Source organism: Tachypleus tridentatus, chromosome 5, assembly GCF_004210375.1.
Source record: "Tachypleus tridentatus isolate NWPU-2018 chromosome 5, ASM421037v1, whole genome shotgun sequence".
Lineage (NCBI taxonomy): Eukaryota > Metazoa > Arthropoda > Merostomata > Xiphosura > Limulidae > Tachypleus > Tachypleus tridentatus.
The window spans coordinates 55031541-55048940 of NC_134829.1; the positions used below are offsets into that span (position 1 = coordinate 55031541).

General features: G+C 34.2%; 1 protein-coding gene across 6 annotated transcripts; it reads right to left on the minus strand.

Annotated features, from left to right (window-relative positions):
- Nucleotides 1–8610: 8610 nt before the first annotated feature.
- LOC143251198 (uncharacterized) lies at nucleotides 8611–16982 on the minus strand. Of its 6 annotated transcripts, none has more exons than XM_076502619.1 (5): nucleotides 16844–16982; nucleotides 14465–14620; nucleotides 12638–12736; nucleotides 9639–9746; nucleotides 8611–8789 (listed from the first exon to the last, which is right to left on the minus strand). In XM_076502619.1, the coding sequence occupies exons 2-4, from the start codon at nucleotides 14606–14608 to the stop codon at nucleotides 9639–9641; spliced, it is 351 nt and encodes a 116-aa protein (XP_076358734.1). In that variant the 5' UTR covers nucleotides 14609–14620; nucleotides 16844–16982; the 3' UTR covers nucleotides 8611–8789. The 6 variants fall into 6 exon arrangements, with proteins under 6 accessions (XP_076358734.1, XP_076358736.1, XP_076358735.1 ...); XM_076502621.1 differs by having other exon boundaries at nucleotides 14465–14556; nucleotides 16844–16953; XM_076502620.1 differs by lacking the exon at nucleotides 16844–16982 and adding an exon at nucleotides 15405–15853 and having other exon boundaries at nucleotides 14465–14556.
- Between the last annotated feature and the right edge of the window lie 418 nt (nucleotides 16983–17400).

Below are 17400 nucleotides of genomic sequence, written 5' to 3' on the forward strand. Positions count from 1 at the left end.
TGGGCTACTCTTGTACCAACAAATAGTGTGATTGACCGTCACATTATAACGCCCCCACGGCTGAAAGGGCGAGCATGTTTAGCGCGACCCTCGGATTACGAGTCGCACGCCGAACGCGCTCGACCATGCCGGGCCATACCAGCAAGTACGAGCAGACGTAATAAAAACAATAATGGGAAGTGTTCTGTAATGAATAACTTGACTAAATATCTTTAAGTGGTAAATAGCAGCTATGGATGAATGTAAATAAATTATAAAATATTTATTATAACAAGTAAGTAGAAAACACGATTATGTATCTTCGCAGACTAAGTGACAGTTATTCCTCCAAAGAACGAAAGCATATTTCTTGAAGTAAGTCTTCACTTGATGATTTCCCAATAGAAATTGGCAAAAGAAAGTGTGCCTGAATTCAACAGGATAACTCGCTTTTTATGTCCAATTGACAGCATCTCTTTGTGTGATTTTTTCCCTCACAGCATTGATTGGCTGTCACATTTAGTCAACGTAATAATTGGCCACGAAAGGATAATACAGTTCCGAATCGTTCATTCTGGATGCTGTATAGTATTACTTTGTTATAACGTCATTGGTTATAAAGCTTTCTCGGATATAAAGTTGTCAACCCTCGGCTGTCAAAAATTTCGTAAAATTTGTAGTATTATATGTTGCTTAACTCACCGGTACGTGGCTGCAGAGACTAAAATCATTACACTTTGTCCTAAAATAAAATAAAAAGTGGGAATTTCTGAGTGCAAAGTCAGAAGATCCAAATATCAAGCTCAGATGTGAACCTGATATTGGGAAGTAACATAAAAAATGAATTTGAAAATATGCCTGGTAGTCGAAATAGCAAGAAAGTGCTATAGCGTTTGTACAAGTCAGGTTTAAAGTAACATAGACAGTTTTCTAGGCACTTATATTAACGGTTGCACAGAAAACTAGTGACTATTTTTAAACCCAGTGGGGATTGCATATATCTGGTCATAAATGACGTCATTAAAGAGGAAATGGTTTGACTTTGTGAAGAGAGCAAAGGTTCCAAGAATGTTTACAAGACCAAAATACAACTCAATGTCCGAAGGAATAGATATCTCATGACGTTAATTGTAGCAGGTTTAGAGTTGCGTTAAACCTGCTCACTCTGGGCTCGATTTTTGAAAATTCAATGACTATTCCAGGAATTGTGATATACACGCTAAAAATTCTACATTACGATCGGAAAAAAGCTCGAAATCAAACAATGCAGACTGAAGTATGAGACATTTAGAGTAGATACGTATATATGATGTGTTTTGTCTTTGACATATCGAACATTTTGTATTCATGTTATATCATCTATCCTCTTGTTATAGCTCTATTCCCCATGTAAATAAATATTTATTTTATTTAAATGATTGTTTTAGTAGTCTTGTTAAATTTATATTTCGACTGCATGTGTGTTTTTTGACTAGTTGACCCATATCGCTTTCGAGTGCACGTGGCAACTGATGGTAGCGTTCAAATGAGGCAATCTTATATATTACTGTAATATTCCTCAAGGCAGAATAGGTTTTTTGTTTTTTATTTAATTTTCTCGCAAAGTTACTCAAGGGCTATCTGCGCTAGCCGTTCCTAATTTAGCAGTGTAAGACTAGAGGGAAGGCAGCTAGTCATCACCACCCACCGCCAACTCTTGCGCTACTCTTTTACCAACAAATAGTGGGATTGACCATCACATTATAACGCCCCCATGGCTGAAAGAGCGAGCATGTTCGGTGCGATGGGGATTCGACCCCCGAGACCCTCGGATAACGAGTTGAGTGCCTTAACCCACCTGGTCATGCCAGGCCTAAAGCAAAATGGACAGATAAACTAAGCAATTAGAGTAACGTAATCTGACTTTCTGGAACACACGTTGTTGCCATTACAGTCTGTAAACTAAAAACTATTTATTTGTTTAAGGTCAAGTACAAACGGCTATCTATGCTCTACCCATCGTGGGCATAGTTGTAAGTCCCCAGACATATTGGCGTGCCATAGAAAGCTTATGATTAGCCTTTATATCATACAATATGTTCTGAAAACATCATATAATAGCCAAAGAATGTTATAGGTATACAGTTTAAGTTCTGTGCTTAGAGCAGCAATATACCGGAAATGTTCTATCTCCACCATGTGTATTGTGGTTTTGAAAGTTCTTGTGGTTATATTCATAAAAATTGGCCGAAAGAAGGGTTTTCCCACAAACCCTTATTTGTTCATTATCAATGTCTAACGACTACGTTTCTAGACGTTGGTCCTAAATATGCTCTTGACTCAATAAAAGAGGTTCCGAATGCATAGCTGTAACATATATTGAACGTCTGGGAGAAAGATTTTATTTTATAAATAAAGTGCTAAAGTGACGACTGTTTTTATTATTTTATTTATTACCGTGAAATATTTCACTGGAAGCTCAGCAGTGACCGTAAAATACAGCCACATTACAAGCATGCCAAGGTTTTGTACTTTACGTCATTGGCTAAATTACAACAAATCAAAAAATTTGTTTATATACACAAGAAAATTAGCCTTGAAGGTGAATTTTACAGAAAAAAGAAAACTTTGCAGTCAAAAGAACTACTCATACTGAATAATTTTGCAGGTTCACATTTTTATAAAAAATATGTGCTAATATATGAAACAGATCTTTGTGCAGAAAGAGCCCTTTCCGAGCGGCAATTCGAATGTTTTAATTTTTACGTTTGCCGCTCGGAAAAGTACTGTGACGTAATTGTTGCCAAACAAACCGCCACCGCGTTGAATGAAAATATACATGGCCAGTGCATACGGAGAAACAAAGGCGGAGTCTGTTTTGACTTTGGGTTCTGAACAGTGTTGAGTAGCACCATATCAATTCGAACCTACTCTGAACGAACCTAGAACAGTTACTTTTGACACAGATCTGACAAGTTCTAGTGATGAGGACAGTTCCACGAGCGAGAGTAGCAGAACTGTGAGTGATACTGATAGCGCCCAGGCCGGTTGCGAGTCGGTCATACTTCCAGTGGAAGAATGGTAAGTCTAATCATGACAACAAATATAGTCTGTATTATTTCACGTGCAATTTTAAGCATCTCGAAACCTGTCTGGTATTTATAAATTATTGGTATCACAGACTGGGTTTTCTTTGTTTATACTTTGCCGACTATGGTAACTAATACTCGGCTCTTCCACAATCATTGCACCGGGTATTTTGATTTGAATATTATTATTTTTCAAGCTGCGTGATTTGAAAATATTCTCCTCATATTCATGAAATGGTCATCTATGGATTCAAAACAATATCTATAGAATTTCAAAATAGCTGGGAGAGAAGAGCGACTTCCTATTACAGTTATAAGTTTGTAATTTTGCATTTTCAGGCTATATACATACTTAGCTTATCGCAGATTTGTCAGGTGGATATGTAAAAGACGAGGAAACTGAATAGAGTCATTTTGCCAGCCTGTATCGGCGCGCAACGAAGCGTGTTTGGCAATTATTACGTCATAGTTGTAAAACGTCACGGAAACAGCCGAGAGGAACTTGAGTTCGAGAACCCGCATATTTTGTTTCATTTTTTACTCAAAAACTAAAGTGTTTAAAAATATGGCAACCACACAGGAATTATACCTAACCAAAGTACAGTTTCTAAGGCAATTATTAAATTTGTTAAAAATCTACCTTTCAGATTTTATTAAAGAAGTCAATTCTAGTCGGAGTTGTTGTTTAGGAATATATGTTCCCTTTAAATATCAAGCACACGTTTTATTTATATACCTCGATATTATTAAAGACACTGGCAAGTCGTTTTAAATATAGGACTATTATTTACTTTTATAGCTTTAATATAAACAAGTAAACATAGAGTGTTGAAACTGTGTCTATATTGTAAGTGTTTGAGGATTCCAAAGCATTTCAGGCTCGGCATGGCCAGGTGGTTAGGGCGCTCGATTCGTAATCGCGGGTTCGAATCCATGTAACACCAAACATGCTCGCCCTTTCAGCCGTGGGGGCGTTATGAGGTGACGGTCAATCCCACTATTCATTGGTAAAAGAGTAGCCCAAGAGTTGGCGGTGGGTAGTAATGACTAGCTGTCTTCCTTCTGGTCTTACACTGCTAAATTACAGACACCTCGACCAGATAGTCCTCGTGTAGCTTTGCGCGAAATTCAACACAAACCAAAGTATTTTATTACTATAAAAGTTGTGAAGAAAACCATTTCTAACCAACAAAAGTACAAGAATCAGTGGTGATTATTATTCTATTCGTTTTGGTTTTTTTTACTTTCTACTTTATTTAAATTATCCAACGAATATTATTAAGAAGTAATTTTTTATTGTATCATAAGAAATATTAAAATACATTTTCCTCACATATTAAATTACTTAAATGTTGGTCCTCCGCTGGTAAAGCAGCAAGTCCACGGAATTACTACACTAAAATTAGGCATTCGATTCCCCTCGATGGACACAGCGGATAATCCGATATGGCTTTACATTAAGAAAACACACGTAAATGTTTCGTAATGATCAAGAGATGTTGGAACGCAGAATAAGACAGAAAATGTCTTACTAGATTTCCACGTGATCAAGCCAGCTATTGGTCATTTTGAGACTAGATTTCCACGTGATCAAGTCAGCTATTGGTCATTCTCCTACACACATTATCGTATATTTTATTGCAAAAAAAGTGACTGAACTCTTACTTAAGAGTCTCTGATTGGATTTATTATTGAAACAAAGAAACTTATGTCAAGTACAAACAAGAACCATACTAAGTATTTCTAAATAAACATAGTGAAAGAAAAGTTACCTTAATTAGTTGATGTCTCATTTTTACTTAAAGTTTTTATGTGCAGAATAAATCTATCAAAATGAAGTTAACATTTTTATTATAATAAAAATGATGATTTATTAGTAATTTAGAAGATTCTCAAACCACCAGATGGCAATACTTGCTCTTAGCTAGTACTTTGGTCAGCCTTTGTTTTTTTGCCTATGTAATCTGGTTTGAAATTGCATTAAAGAAAACCGGATGTTAATAATAATAATAATAAACAAGATTTTAGGGGAAAAAAACAACTTTTATTTTACAACTGTTGTTTTTATTTTGACTTGTAGACGTTCAATTACTGTCATGCATGAGAATACTGTGTAATTAATACCTGAATTCGGACGCAATCTTTCTAGATATCTGAGAACAATCAGAACTGATACTGTTTAACAAAAGTAAACTTATTTAACTGCAGAAAACTTTTGTTATCCGAGACGTAAATGCGAAATCTGCTTCTTTCAAGTTGTACAAGAGGCTAATACAACGCGTTAGCCATGACTGTGATACATAGCTACAACCATTCATTAGGCGTAACTGTTGGGGATGCTATCTAACTATACCGTGTAAAGTGAACTACATTACATCAATACGGGAGTAAGATAAAGTTGTAAGTGAAAGATAACGATTTCTTTTATCATAATTTTCATGCAAAGCGACACAATGGACTAACAACAAAGAACAGTACCTAATTTTGAGGCCTCCGCATGGCCAGGTGGTTAAGGTACTCTACTCGTAATCTGAGTGTCGCGGGTTCGAATCCCCTTCGCACCATACATGCTCGTCCTTTCACTAGTGTGGGCGTTATAATGTGACGGTCAATCCTACAATTTGTTGGTAAAAGAGTAGCCTAAGAGTTGACGGTGGGTGGCGATGACTAGCTGCCTTTCCTCTAGTCTTACACTGCTAAATTAGGGACGGCTATCAGAGATAGCCCTCGAGTAGCTTTGCGCGAAATTCAAAACAAACCTAAGTTTGAACTAATAGAGTAGAAGAAGAACATGGACCCAAAAAACGGAGTTCATTTTTGCGGCAACGAGCTGCGAACTATAAAACTTTGAATTAACAGCCCCATCGCAAATCACCCGACGCAACTGCATATACACTTCACACCAGTTCTACGCTACCTGAAAATCCAAAAATATTTCAGAATTACCGTGATTTAATTAAGTTTGTTTAGAATTAAGCGCAAAGTTTCACAATTGTCTATCTGTGCTCTGCCCACCACGGGGATCGAATCCCGATTTTAGCGTTGTAAATCCGTAGACTTACCGCTATACCAGCGGGAGACACAGCTGTGAGAGTCCGCAGACTTACTCCTGTACTACTTTTAAGAAATGGATTACAGAAAGCGACCTAGTTTTAGAACTAAGTGATACCGACATTCACTAAGTATAAAAACCGACCAATAACAACGAATGTAAGATTTTAAGGAAGTTTTATAAAATATTCTAGAAGTTTGTGGATTTTTTTTATTTTGTTGCGTGTGTGTGTGTGTGTATATATATATATATATATATATATATATATATATATATAAAGTAGTTTTATCCCAGTGTCACAAATATTACTAGGAGTTTAAATTTAAGTGTATTGTTTTTTGAATTTCGCGTAAAGTTACACAAGGGCTACCTGCGCTAGCCATCCCTAATTTAGTAGTGTAAGGCGAGAGGAAAGGCAGCTAGTCATCACCACCCACCGCTAACTCTTGGGCTACTCTTTTACCAACGAAGAGTGAGATTGATCGTACATTATAAAGCCCCAACGGCTGAAAGAGCGAGCATGTTTGGTGCGACGGGCATTCGAACCAATGACTCTCCGATTACGAGTCGAGTGCCTTAACCACCGAGCCTGTAAGTTATGATTTTAATGAGGTATTTATTACGGTGAGAATACCATTAGGTAATGGCCATCATATTATCTAGAAAGATCATGAAAACGTAGAAATAAGAGAAAGACATAAGTTACGGTTCAGTTATTTATTTAATTAATCAGCGATTCAGTTCAATGTCATTTAGTGAGTTAGACTGTAAGAGTTAGTGTACGCGAGTTCGTCGGTATGTTTTTTTTTTTGTTTTTTTTTTTAATTACACACAGTCGATTGGTGATGAAATTCTGCGACTAGTCACACAAGTAAAGTAGGCGTGCATCGGTTTCAGAATTTCTGTTGCAGTGTTGTTTGGGAAGTCAGGCCTACGAATGTAACGTGTGCCAAACATTATTATATCGTTATTGTCACGTGTACTGAATTTGACATTTTCACCAAATGATCAGAAAACCCCGCCTAACAAGTGAATATGTTACATTATATATACGTCACTAGTTTTATCTAAAATCAATTTCTGCGATTATTTGAATCTGTATTTCAAAAATAAGGATATAAAATTATACAAAAGTTTACCACACGGGGTCGTTCAGCTATATACCCGTTATACACATTAAAATTAGACGTTAAATCACGTTACATTACTGTTAGCCAGTATAAAATATCTATATAAATTTAACATAAGTATTTTGTGAAGTGATTAACGAAATACTATTGGAATTGGTAAACAGACTTATCATTGCAATCAAACTGTCGGGTTTGTTAAATTGTCACTTTTTAAATACTTCAATTTATTTGACCTCAGTTTCAAGCTACGATTTTTTCTATATAAACACTTTGGTCATTTACTTTTTAATTCATTAGTAATTTAATAACACGACTAAATACGATAATATGTTGAAAAAAAAGTTAAAAGGTAACTCCGATTTCTTCGTAAGAACTTCGATAAATTATTTTAAACATAGCAGTTGGCAGGAAGGAACTTCAATGTGGCAACTGAAGATTTCAGAGCGAGATTGGTTTGTTTTGAATTTCGCACAAGGATACTCGAGAGTTATCTGCGCTAACCGTCCCTAATTTAGGAGTGTAAGACTAGAGGGAAGGCAACTAGTCATCACTGTCCACCGCCAACTCTTGGGCTACTCTTTTACCAACGAATAGTGGGATTGACCATCACATTATAACGCCCCAACGGGTGAAAGGGCGAGCGTGTTTGGCTCGACGGGAATGCGAACCCCCGACCCTCAGATTACGAGTCGAGTGCCTTAACCAATTAGAGTGAGAAGTTGGAAGTATAAGAGGTTGCTAAAAGCACCTTAATTTTCGGGAGGGAGGGGTCGAGATACAAGTCATTCGGAAAATTAATAGAACTTGGTTACTGTAAAAGTAATAATTGTGTTTATACTTGGTTACTGTAAATCTTATGAGGTGGTAAACACTTTTCTATAAAATTAACCATACTGAAATGACTTTCTCATTATTAGAAATGTCTTCATCTAGATTCACAAAATCTTATCGTCTGCTAAGCTTCTTCTCGTTTAATAATAAACAAACTGTAAAGCTAGAAAGATATACCTTCGTTCTGTATTTGACTTATACAGCCACGTACAACCTAATATTGTTTCCCTCAGTTTTCTGCAGATGATACGATGACGAAAGTTCGTTTGTTCGGTTCCTAAACTTCGGGTAAAGCTACATGAGGCCTACCTGTGGTAGCCATTCCTAATTTGGCTGTACACGACTAAAGGGAAGAAAGCTAGTCATCAGCACTCACCGCCAATTCTTGGGCTACTCTTACCAACGAATAGTGGGATTGAACGTCACATAACTCCCTCAGGGTTGAAAGGGTGAGCATGTTTATTGTGACAGGGATTCGAATTCTCAGATTACGATTCGAGTGCCTCGTCACCTGTCCATCTTTCAGGAGAATAATAAATCAAGGCACATGTTTATTGTTGGATGACTGGCTTGTCATAAACTTTATTTTGAGTTAAACAATAACAAACAAAAACACGATTGCAGTCAAAGACCTCCAACTGAACAGTTACTTTTAGTTTCATTATATAGTATCCTCAGAAGTTGATCGTCGGACAAGAAAAGTTCCTTTTCTCTCGAGTTAGATATCTGCTAGAAAAAACAAACAAACTTGTATTAAACTTCTTCAAAATATAAGATTTAGGGTTAGCTGGGCCTTTAATGAAAGATCGAGAATTATCAAATAATAAAGTAACAGTAACTACATAATGAACTAAATTAAAAATTTCTCTACTTAGTACAGAATTTTGTTTATTATACTAATCAACTGAAAAAAAATTAAGGATTTTTATATTATATTCACTATTCAATAATTAAAAGTTTTTCATTATAAAGAACTAAATGAATTTTACCGAGTTTTATATTAATTATAATTATTATTACCAACTAAATGCATTTTATCGATTTATATACTCACTAGAGATTTGAAACTGTATTTTTAGTATAATCAACTGAATTAATTTTCGAGTTTTGCGCCCTCTGTTGCTATATTTTATTTTTACCCAACAGATAGAATAAATTTCACTGATTTCTGTAAACACTCTAGATTTTTAGTTGTTTTTTTATTGCAAAAGATTTGAGATCAATAATGTCGGTTTATTGTTTTATAAGTTTTAGAAAAATCTATGACTTCAGCGGTAAATATTTTATTTCAAATAAAAAATAAAAGCTGCTTATTGTATTTATTTAATTCCAAATGATAACAGAGCTTTTTTGTTTATTTTCTTCACACAAGTGCTCGATCTATTAATAATATAATTTCGTAAAACAGCAAATAGTATATTCGTCTAAGTTTAATAATCTATATCCAAGTAGTACGAATTATTCGAAATCAAACTTTCGACACAATTCAGGTTTTGAAATACTAATTGTGAGCGCAGGTAAAAGTTAGATATACATCTAAGTAATTGTGACCTTTTTATATATAGAAATCATACTGACCTACTTTGATGGTCCTAACTGTAACAACGTCATTATTAACGCTAGAGTAAATATCACTGCGGAAAATCCCAAGGAACTTCCAGAATTCCCTTCTTTACTTGTTGAAGTCTGAAATTGTCAGCAAGTTAATATATTAATGGTTAAGTGGTGACAAGAGGATTCAGAAGTAATTGTTATTGTAAAAGATCACTGTGTAGAAATATTTCTAACTGATGACAGTTTCTTACGTTACTTTAAGTACGTCTGTGGTTAGACTTTAGATTACAAAAATCATTTGATTTAATCTTCATGGATGCGACAGAAAAAGACTCATCTGTGATATACCTAATGTGGAACAATAAACCTAATTTTTATATTTAAAGACACTGATTTAATGTTAAAGGGGATAAACATCAATCTACAGACATTATTAGAGCCCTTACCTACAAGGCGCAGATAACCTTGTTGCTTTGCGCCATAAACCACCAAACCAACCAACCAACCAACCTTACCTACAATATTTGTATTTTTTACATAAAAGAAGGGCATATATTTGTTAAAAGCGATCAGAACTACTGTAATGATCCTCAATGTGTGTGTGTGTGTGGGGGGTCATCTTAATTAGATAGGTTAAGATATTTCAGTTTATTTTGAGAAAAGATGGAAAGAAGTCACAACGATATACTTAATGCTTGTAAGATTATCTGGGAATCAATAGGAAAAAGGCTTCAGATATCTTTGAACAAAACAGGCCATGACGTCACGAGTTTAAGACTTTGAAAAGTCAAGACAGGCTTGACATTTATTTTCTACAAGGTCATTGACTTGGGAAACCGTTGCCTTTCATAATAATGGAGGACAGTGTTTTGTAAAGGTTGAAGAGAGAAAGCGAATATTTCCTCTAAACTGAAGAGAAACTGGAAAATTTTATTTTCTCAAGAATGGGAATGCAAGGACATCCTTGAATGATTAAATGGTCCCTTATTGTTCATATGTTGAGTTTTAATGGTTGGAGATACAAGACGTTTTGATATTAAATCACACAAATCTAGTTATTACACATTCTACCTAAAGCCTTCTATGGTTTGTTGGTAAGTATAAGGCTTAACACTAAAAAAATTTCGATACGTGCCGTGTGCAAAACTCAAAGCTTATTGTTTGGCTTTGTGTTAAACAAGAAACAAGTTTCCTTCTAATAATTCATAGTATTAAAAATAAACATTACTACGGTATAACACTAATAATTATTACGCATTTACTGATTACTTCGTGGTTTAAAAAGTATATAAAAACTTAGAAGTACACGAGACTAGAAACCTGCCTTTGTTGCACCAAACTTAGTTCCAGAAACGACATATGTCAGAATTTTTTTTTTAAACCAGCTAACGAGTACGAGAGCACAGATGTGAAATTTACCTGACATTTCGTGTTTATTATCCTACAGGTGGAAGTACATAAAGCTGACGAAAATCCGTTATTTTTAGTTCAAATTCATGATTACACACATTCGAGAAACAAGACCTTCTTACTGAACTATACAGAAACTATTCGTCTACGTTACAGGTTTCATTTGCTTAGAACTGTCATTTGAATTTTTAAAACATTTAAACTTACTGATATATTTGTAATATAATCCATCATAAAATTAAGAGTCAAAATCGAGAAACTTCTGAAATTCGAAACATCTAAAAAAGAACATCATCATTAAACACCTTTTAAAATAAAAACTTATAAACCAAAATAACTAAAAATATGCATTTCATATAATTTTTACGTAACTTGTAAATGTTATTTTTAAGCGAAGTGGCGTGACCTACTGGCTAGCGTCCCGTTGACACATAAAAAATCGCGTTCCGTACTTTGGGGCTGTTAGTATGTTGTAAATTGACATTCGAACTCTAGTATTGGGTTCGAGTGGCCCAGGATTTTGGTAGTGGCTACTGTTTACCGACTTGTAAAATTTTACTCAAATATCTGAAACGAACTAATCCATTACAACGTAAATAGAATTGTTAAGTTCTACTATAAAAATTTCTAGTTAATAAAATTTGGATATTTATCACCTCGGTTATTTGAGAAGAATAAAGATATTCGAGGAAAGAGTCACGGCTGCAGAGAAATACTATAGGTAAATGAATACACATTTAAATACATGTACTAGTAAGAGAGATGACACTCAATGACCCAACACTATGCAAGTTGTTTTTAAAAAGAAGCAATCAAAAAATTTACCAAGCTGTGTCTTAGAATATACATTAAACGCGATAGTAAAACACACATTTCTTGGGTTTATGATACATTCGCCAGATTTTTGTACTTACCATCGGGGAATGAAAAATGTATTTCGCAAACTGTCTCACAATGTTTGCTACATTAAAAAGTTTTCATTTTAACTGTTTTCATTTATGACATGAGTTATGTATTATCTGTTATTCACAGAAACAGTGGTTGAATAATCGGCTAATTACCGTAAGGTGTTATTGTCTTTAGGCATAGTTTGGAAGAACGTTTTGTTTCAAAAATTATAACAAGAACTGCATTCAGCAACAATCTTTATATTCACTAACATATTATCATTGGAAGGGTTCTTGTAAAGTACTCAGTAAAAATTACGTGAAGTCCAGACCACGTGATAATAAATTAATATCTTCAATAACATTTCCTACAGGTTACTTTCAATAGCAGACGTAACTTAACAGAATATTTGAATAACATTTCCTAGGTTAACTGTACATATGTCTTACTTATTAATACACCTAACAGCAGAATTTTCTCATTAATCGACTGATAAACACACGCTGACTCACTGACAATGACTCAGACATCGACTCTTACTGTCTTACATGTTAACTGACAGTAAAGTGTGTCATGTACTGGTTACTAACTAACAATTCACTTATCCTGGTAATTATAGATGGTTATTTCTACATATAACACTAAATTTCTAACATGGAAAATACTGAAAACTTACTAAAGTCTTGTTCTACAAAAAATACTGTGTAATAGTGTACACGTCTTACCTCAACTGAATTTGACGTTGACACTGCAGACAAAACATCCTGCATTTTACCTGTACTGCTATCATATGTAGTCCACATAGTTTGGTTGCCATTTGTGGTCTTTGAAATAAACGGTTAGAAAAAATTGCTTAAGGCATACATATTTCAGAAAAAAATGAACTAAGCATTATAAATTAGTTATAATGTAACAAATTGGATATGAGTTGTGAACACAGTAAAAGCACAGAGTTTTAATAATAAAAAATTGTAACAATTTAGATACAGTGAATTCTAATACACAAAACACACTTGCGTAAATTTGTTCTGTTCAATTTTAAGGAACACCGTGTTTCAATAACAAGTTGAACACTACATTAAAAATCGGGTTTAATTATGTGCGATGGACGGTGCAGAAAGCTTATTATGTTGCTTTGCTCTGAAATATATTATAAAACACCCCAACCCCTCCATGAATATACAAAAGAAACGTCTTATGCAATTACTATTGTGTTGCGGCAAATTAGTGTTCAATCTAAGAATAAATACAATATTACATCAATCGCACAATGTTACATGAATTGCACAATGTTACTCATTTACAATGAAGGTTCTTGTATACATTTTAAGAAATGAAGAATACTCAATAAGGCCTGATTTGGGTTCATACATTTTTTTTAACACAAAAATGGTCAACCAGGCCTCGGCTTATAAATGGGTCATCTCTTGTCCATTTTCAGATCCAATCACAATTTTCGATTGATGTATTTGATCACATTCAAGGTCTCAAATTAATTTACCCTAATCGTATCTGTACTATTAATTTGAGATAAGCTGGAAGAAATCCTGGTAAGTAATAAAAATGAATTCAGTAAACACGTGCACCACGCATGATATTGCTGACGCCCAGGAACATTGTTAATAATACTAAAACGTCTCGAAGATTAGGTCATTCTAATCCTAAGATTATTTTAACTCCTTTAGTTACTGAGAATATCTTTTTTGTTTTTATGTTCAATTCTTCCTTGATTTTATTAGCAACTTTATTTTAACCTGTTCAGTTTTAAGCAAACTTAAGTTTGTGCTATTATAAGGTAACTTTTAAAAAGTTGGTAATTTGGTGTAAGGTTTTACTGAATAAAATCACTTGGTCAGCTGCTGTTGTGTGATGTAATAGGAAAATAGTCGTGGTTATGTTAAAATTCAATAATTCGATGAACCTGCTTGTATATAATTTCTACTGTTAGGCTTAACGAACTTAAATTTTTTTCAATTTAAACAACTTACTGGTATAATGTATTGAAACATAACCAATTTAATAAATGTACAGTATATACTTCTAAAAGTTTAATAATCTTTCTTGTTCCTACGTTTTCATTTCAGAGAAATATTTAACCTTTTAAAAAAATAATTGACATTCCTTATCACCTAGCTGACTACATTGTCGATCAACTCGTCTCATTATGGAGACAGAGCTACAACTTAATTATTTGCAGATGGTTAGTATAACAATTTACCCCTCCAAATAAAATATACGAGAATGAGGTGACGGCGAGAACTCAGTAAAACTAATGCCACATTGTAGCTAGATACACAGATATCAGGTTCCAATATCAAAGTAATAACAATCACGTGAATTTGTGGTTTATTTTAATTACATAACGTGCAAAAATCGTGGTTAGAAAGTGAGAGACATTAATATCGGTATTTACAAAACATCCTTGTAGCTTAACACTGATAACAGTGAATATAGCAAAGCTTCAAACTAGCTATGGTTTAAATTACATCACAGCTGCACAAAGATCTTAATAATTTACTGGAAATATGTTCTGGATATTCCTTCACACCTACCTTTACAGTTTCCATTTTAGTTTCGTTCTTAGCAGCCGACGAGAGAGTTGAGTTAAGAGACTCTTGGCCATTCACGTTGCTGTACATCAAAGCTGAAAACAGTGATAGTATTACGCCAGTAAACAAAATGACGTCTGTATTCATCTTCACGCAACCCTGTAAATACGACCTGAAGTGTGATTTTTTGACTTACAGACTTGTATATTAATTAATATCGCTTTCAGCCACCTTTAGGAAACAGTTGGAGTGGGTATTTCAAGACACCGCCGTACATCAGTATCAGAGAGTAAGTGAAATGAGTTTCATTGGTAAAAACCTCTTTTTGGCAAAATATTATATGCTTTCTGATTGGCTGTTAAATCCCACTTACCAGAGAATACCAATCAAATAACAGCGTTTGATTTACTGCACAGAAGGTGCGAGTTAAAAGGTATAAGAATATTATAATATTATCATTGCATTTTTAAAATTTCAATAACAATAGTCCCATTACAGAGAAATCAGTATTGAATTAATAATCATTTGTTTATTACGTCCAAAGAGGTTAGAAGCAGTTAGTTCTTATTGGTTACAATGAAATTGGTGTAATATGAGGGAGTATGCGTTTTTCTTATAGCAGAGCCACGTCGAGCATTCGGCTATGTCCACCCAGGGGAATCAAACCTCTGCTTTTAGAGCTGTACCGCTGTCCCAATGGAGAACATGTTTAATATAGAAAAACCGGAGACCGTAAAATATAATATTCGTCATATAAAAACATATAGAAAGTAAAAGTACAAAATTAATGAAAACTCGCAAGGAGTTTTATTTCGCTTCTATACACTATACGAATCCAAATAGTTCTTCGAAAGAACCGGTTTATATTATGATAAAACATGAGCGAAAACAATAAAATTCATTGAGTCATAAAACTAGTTTCCGTTAGTCGGCGTCAACTTACCACTAACTGGTTTTTAAAGGTGAGGTAAAAAAAGAATTATTCCGGTCGTCTATAATTTATATAAAATATACGAATGACGTACACCTCCCAATTGATACAATGTGCGATTTGGAGCGATAAGCCAACGATACAAAACCAGTCATGCTACTTCCACAAGTTTTATTTCGTTTTTGTCCCAACAGCGGATTTAAAACAAACTCTTTGTGGATCCTTTCGTAGGACGGAAATGAAAACTTAATCGATTTGTACTTAAAGCCCGGTAGATGTAGTATTTATTAATCTGACAATTTGTCAGTGTATTGAAGCTAAAACTAGTTTAAGAACAACAGATACTTTAAACGATGTTCAAAACCTTGCAACGTTAACTTTGCTCCACAAACACAGATTACTTGCGTGCATAATAGTCTCAGCAACAATCATAACGACACCACATCAACCCACGTTGGGTTTGTACTAGAGTAACTCGACAATACAAATTTATATAGAGAGCGCCCCTATTACAAATCACAACAGGATATAATAATCTAGCACAATCAAGTGTTCTACAGGGTGGCCCGTAAGTTCCTACCCATCCATTTGTTAATATGTTATATTCAATTACGCATGTATTATAAATTTTTTCATTTGTTTCAGAGAAATATGGCCGATGTAAGCCCATTTACACTTGAAAATGTCTCGCAGAACATGGCGTCGCATAATATTATGTAGCGAGAATGAAGGACAGCACACAGATACATCAGATATATGGACGGGTAGGGACTTACGGGCCACCCTATACAGCAGTGCTTCCTAAACTATGTGCCGCGGAAGTTAAAGTAATTTTTATTTATTAAATGTAAATTTATTATCAATTTAATAATTTTTAAATTTCAAATTTGATTTATTTAGACATTTATGTAACAGTGTTTTGCGACAGTCTACTAGGCCTGTCATACGAACATGCGACACAAATTTGGATATTAAAAATGCTCGGCAAGCTGAAAAGGTTTGGGAAACAACAAATGTCGGTTGTAAAAATGTTTCTTTATAGTATTACTGTTTACAAGTCACCATGTTCTAAAAAACGCAAGCTTGAAGCAGAGGTAAACAAAATCAATTAATCATTGTTATAGGCCTAACGTATTTTTCTGCAGTTGCACTATATATTATTTAATTTAATAATATATTCAATGTAATTATTACACTTCACATTAGTTTTTAACCAAATTCAGTTCTTGTATCCCACCTGATAAGATCAGGTAAACCTTGTGAATAAATTAAACAAACGTTGTACTATGTACAACCGAAAAAAAGTCATGAATTTAAAGAACACAGTTCTGTCTAATATTTAAGTACGAGGTTTATTTTGCGCATACGAGAAACCAAATCTTTGTTTCTGGAAACATAAGCTGCTAGCCAGATTATTTTATAAATTAGTTCGTAAGACATATAACACTTACCTTAGTTTTAACAACATAGGCGTGGCATAGTTTTCACAAAATAGGAATCGAGAGCGAGGAACAATAATACCAAAGTTAAACGTTGGTACAGTCCAAGTTTTAATAGTCATAAACAGCATATATTTTATTCATGTAACTAAATAATAATCTACGTTTATTAAACAGTTTGCGAGATAAGAATGATACAATATTTTAAAGGGAAAAAAAGAAGTACAAAGGTTAATTATCAAATATACTACATTGACGAAAAATATGTTCAATTAACTCATCAGGTTTTCTACCAGCCTACCCTCAAACGGAAATTATTTTAAGCGGAATTAGAATAAATTAATCCACGAGACCTTGGACATGATCAAATACATAACGGATTCGGCCTCCCGAGTTCAGAACTGTAATTAGATTTCGAATTGACCAATAGATGACGGAGCTATGAACTAAAAGTTTGTTCTTTCAAAAAACAAAAATTTCATAACCATTCTATGAGTCATTATGCTTCAGCTAAAAATCATGTTAATTGTGGATCTCTGCCTTGCCTTAAAGTTTGATATATATTATTG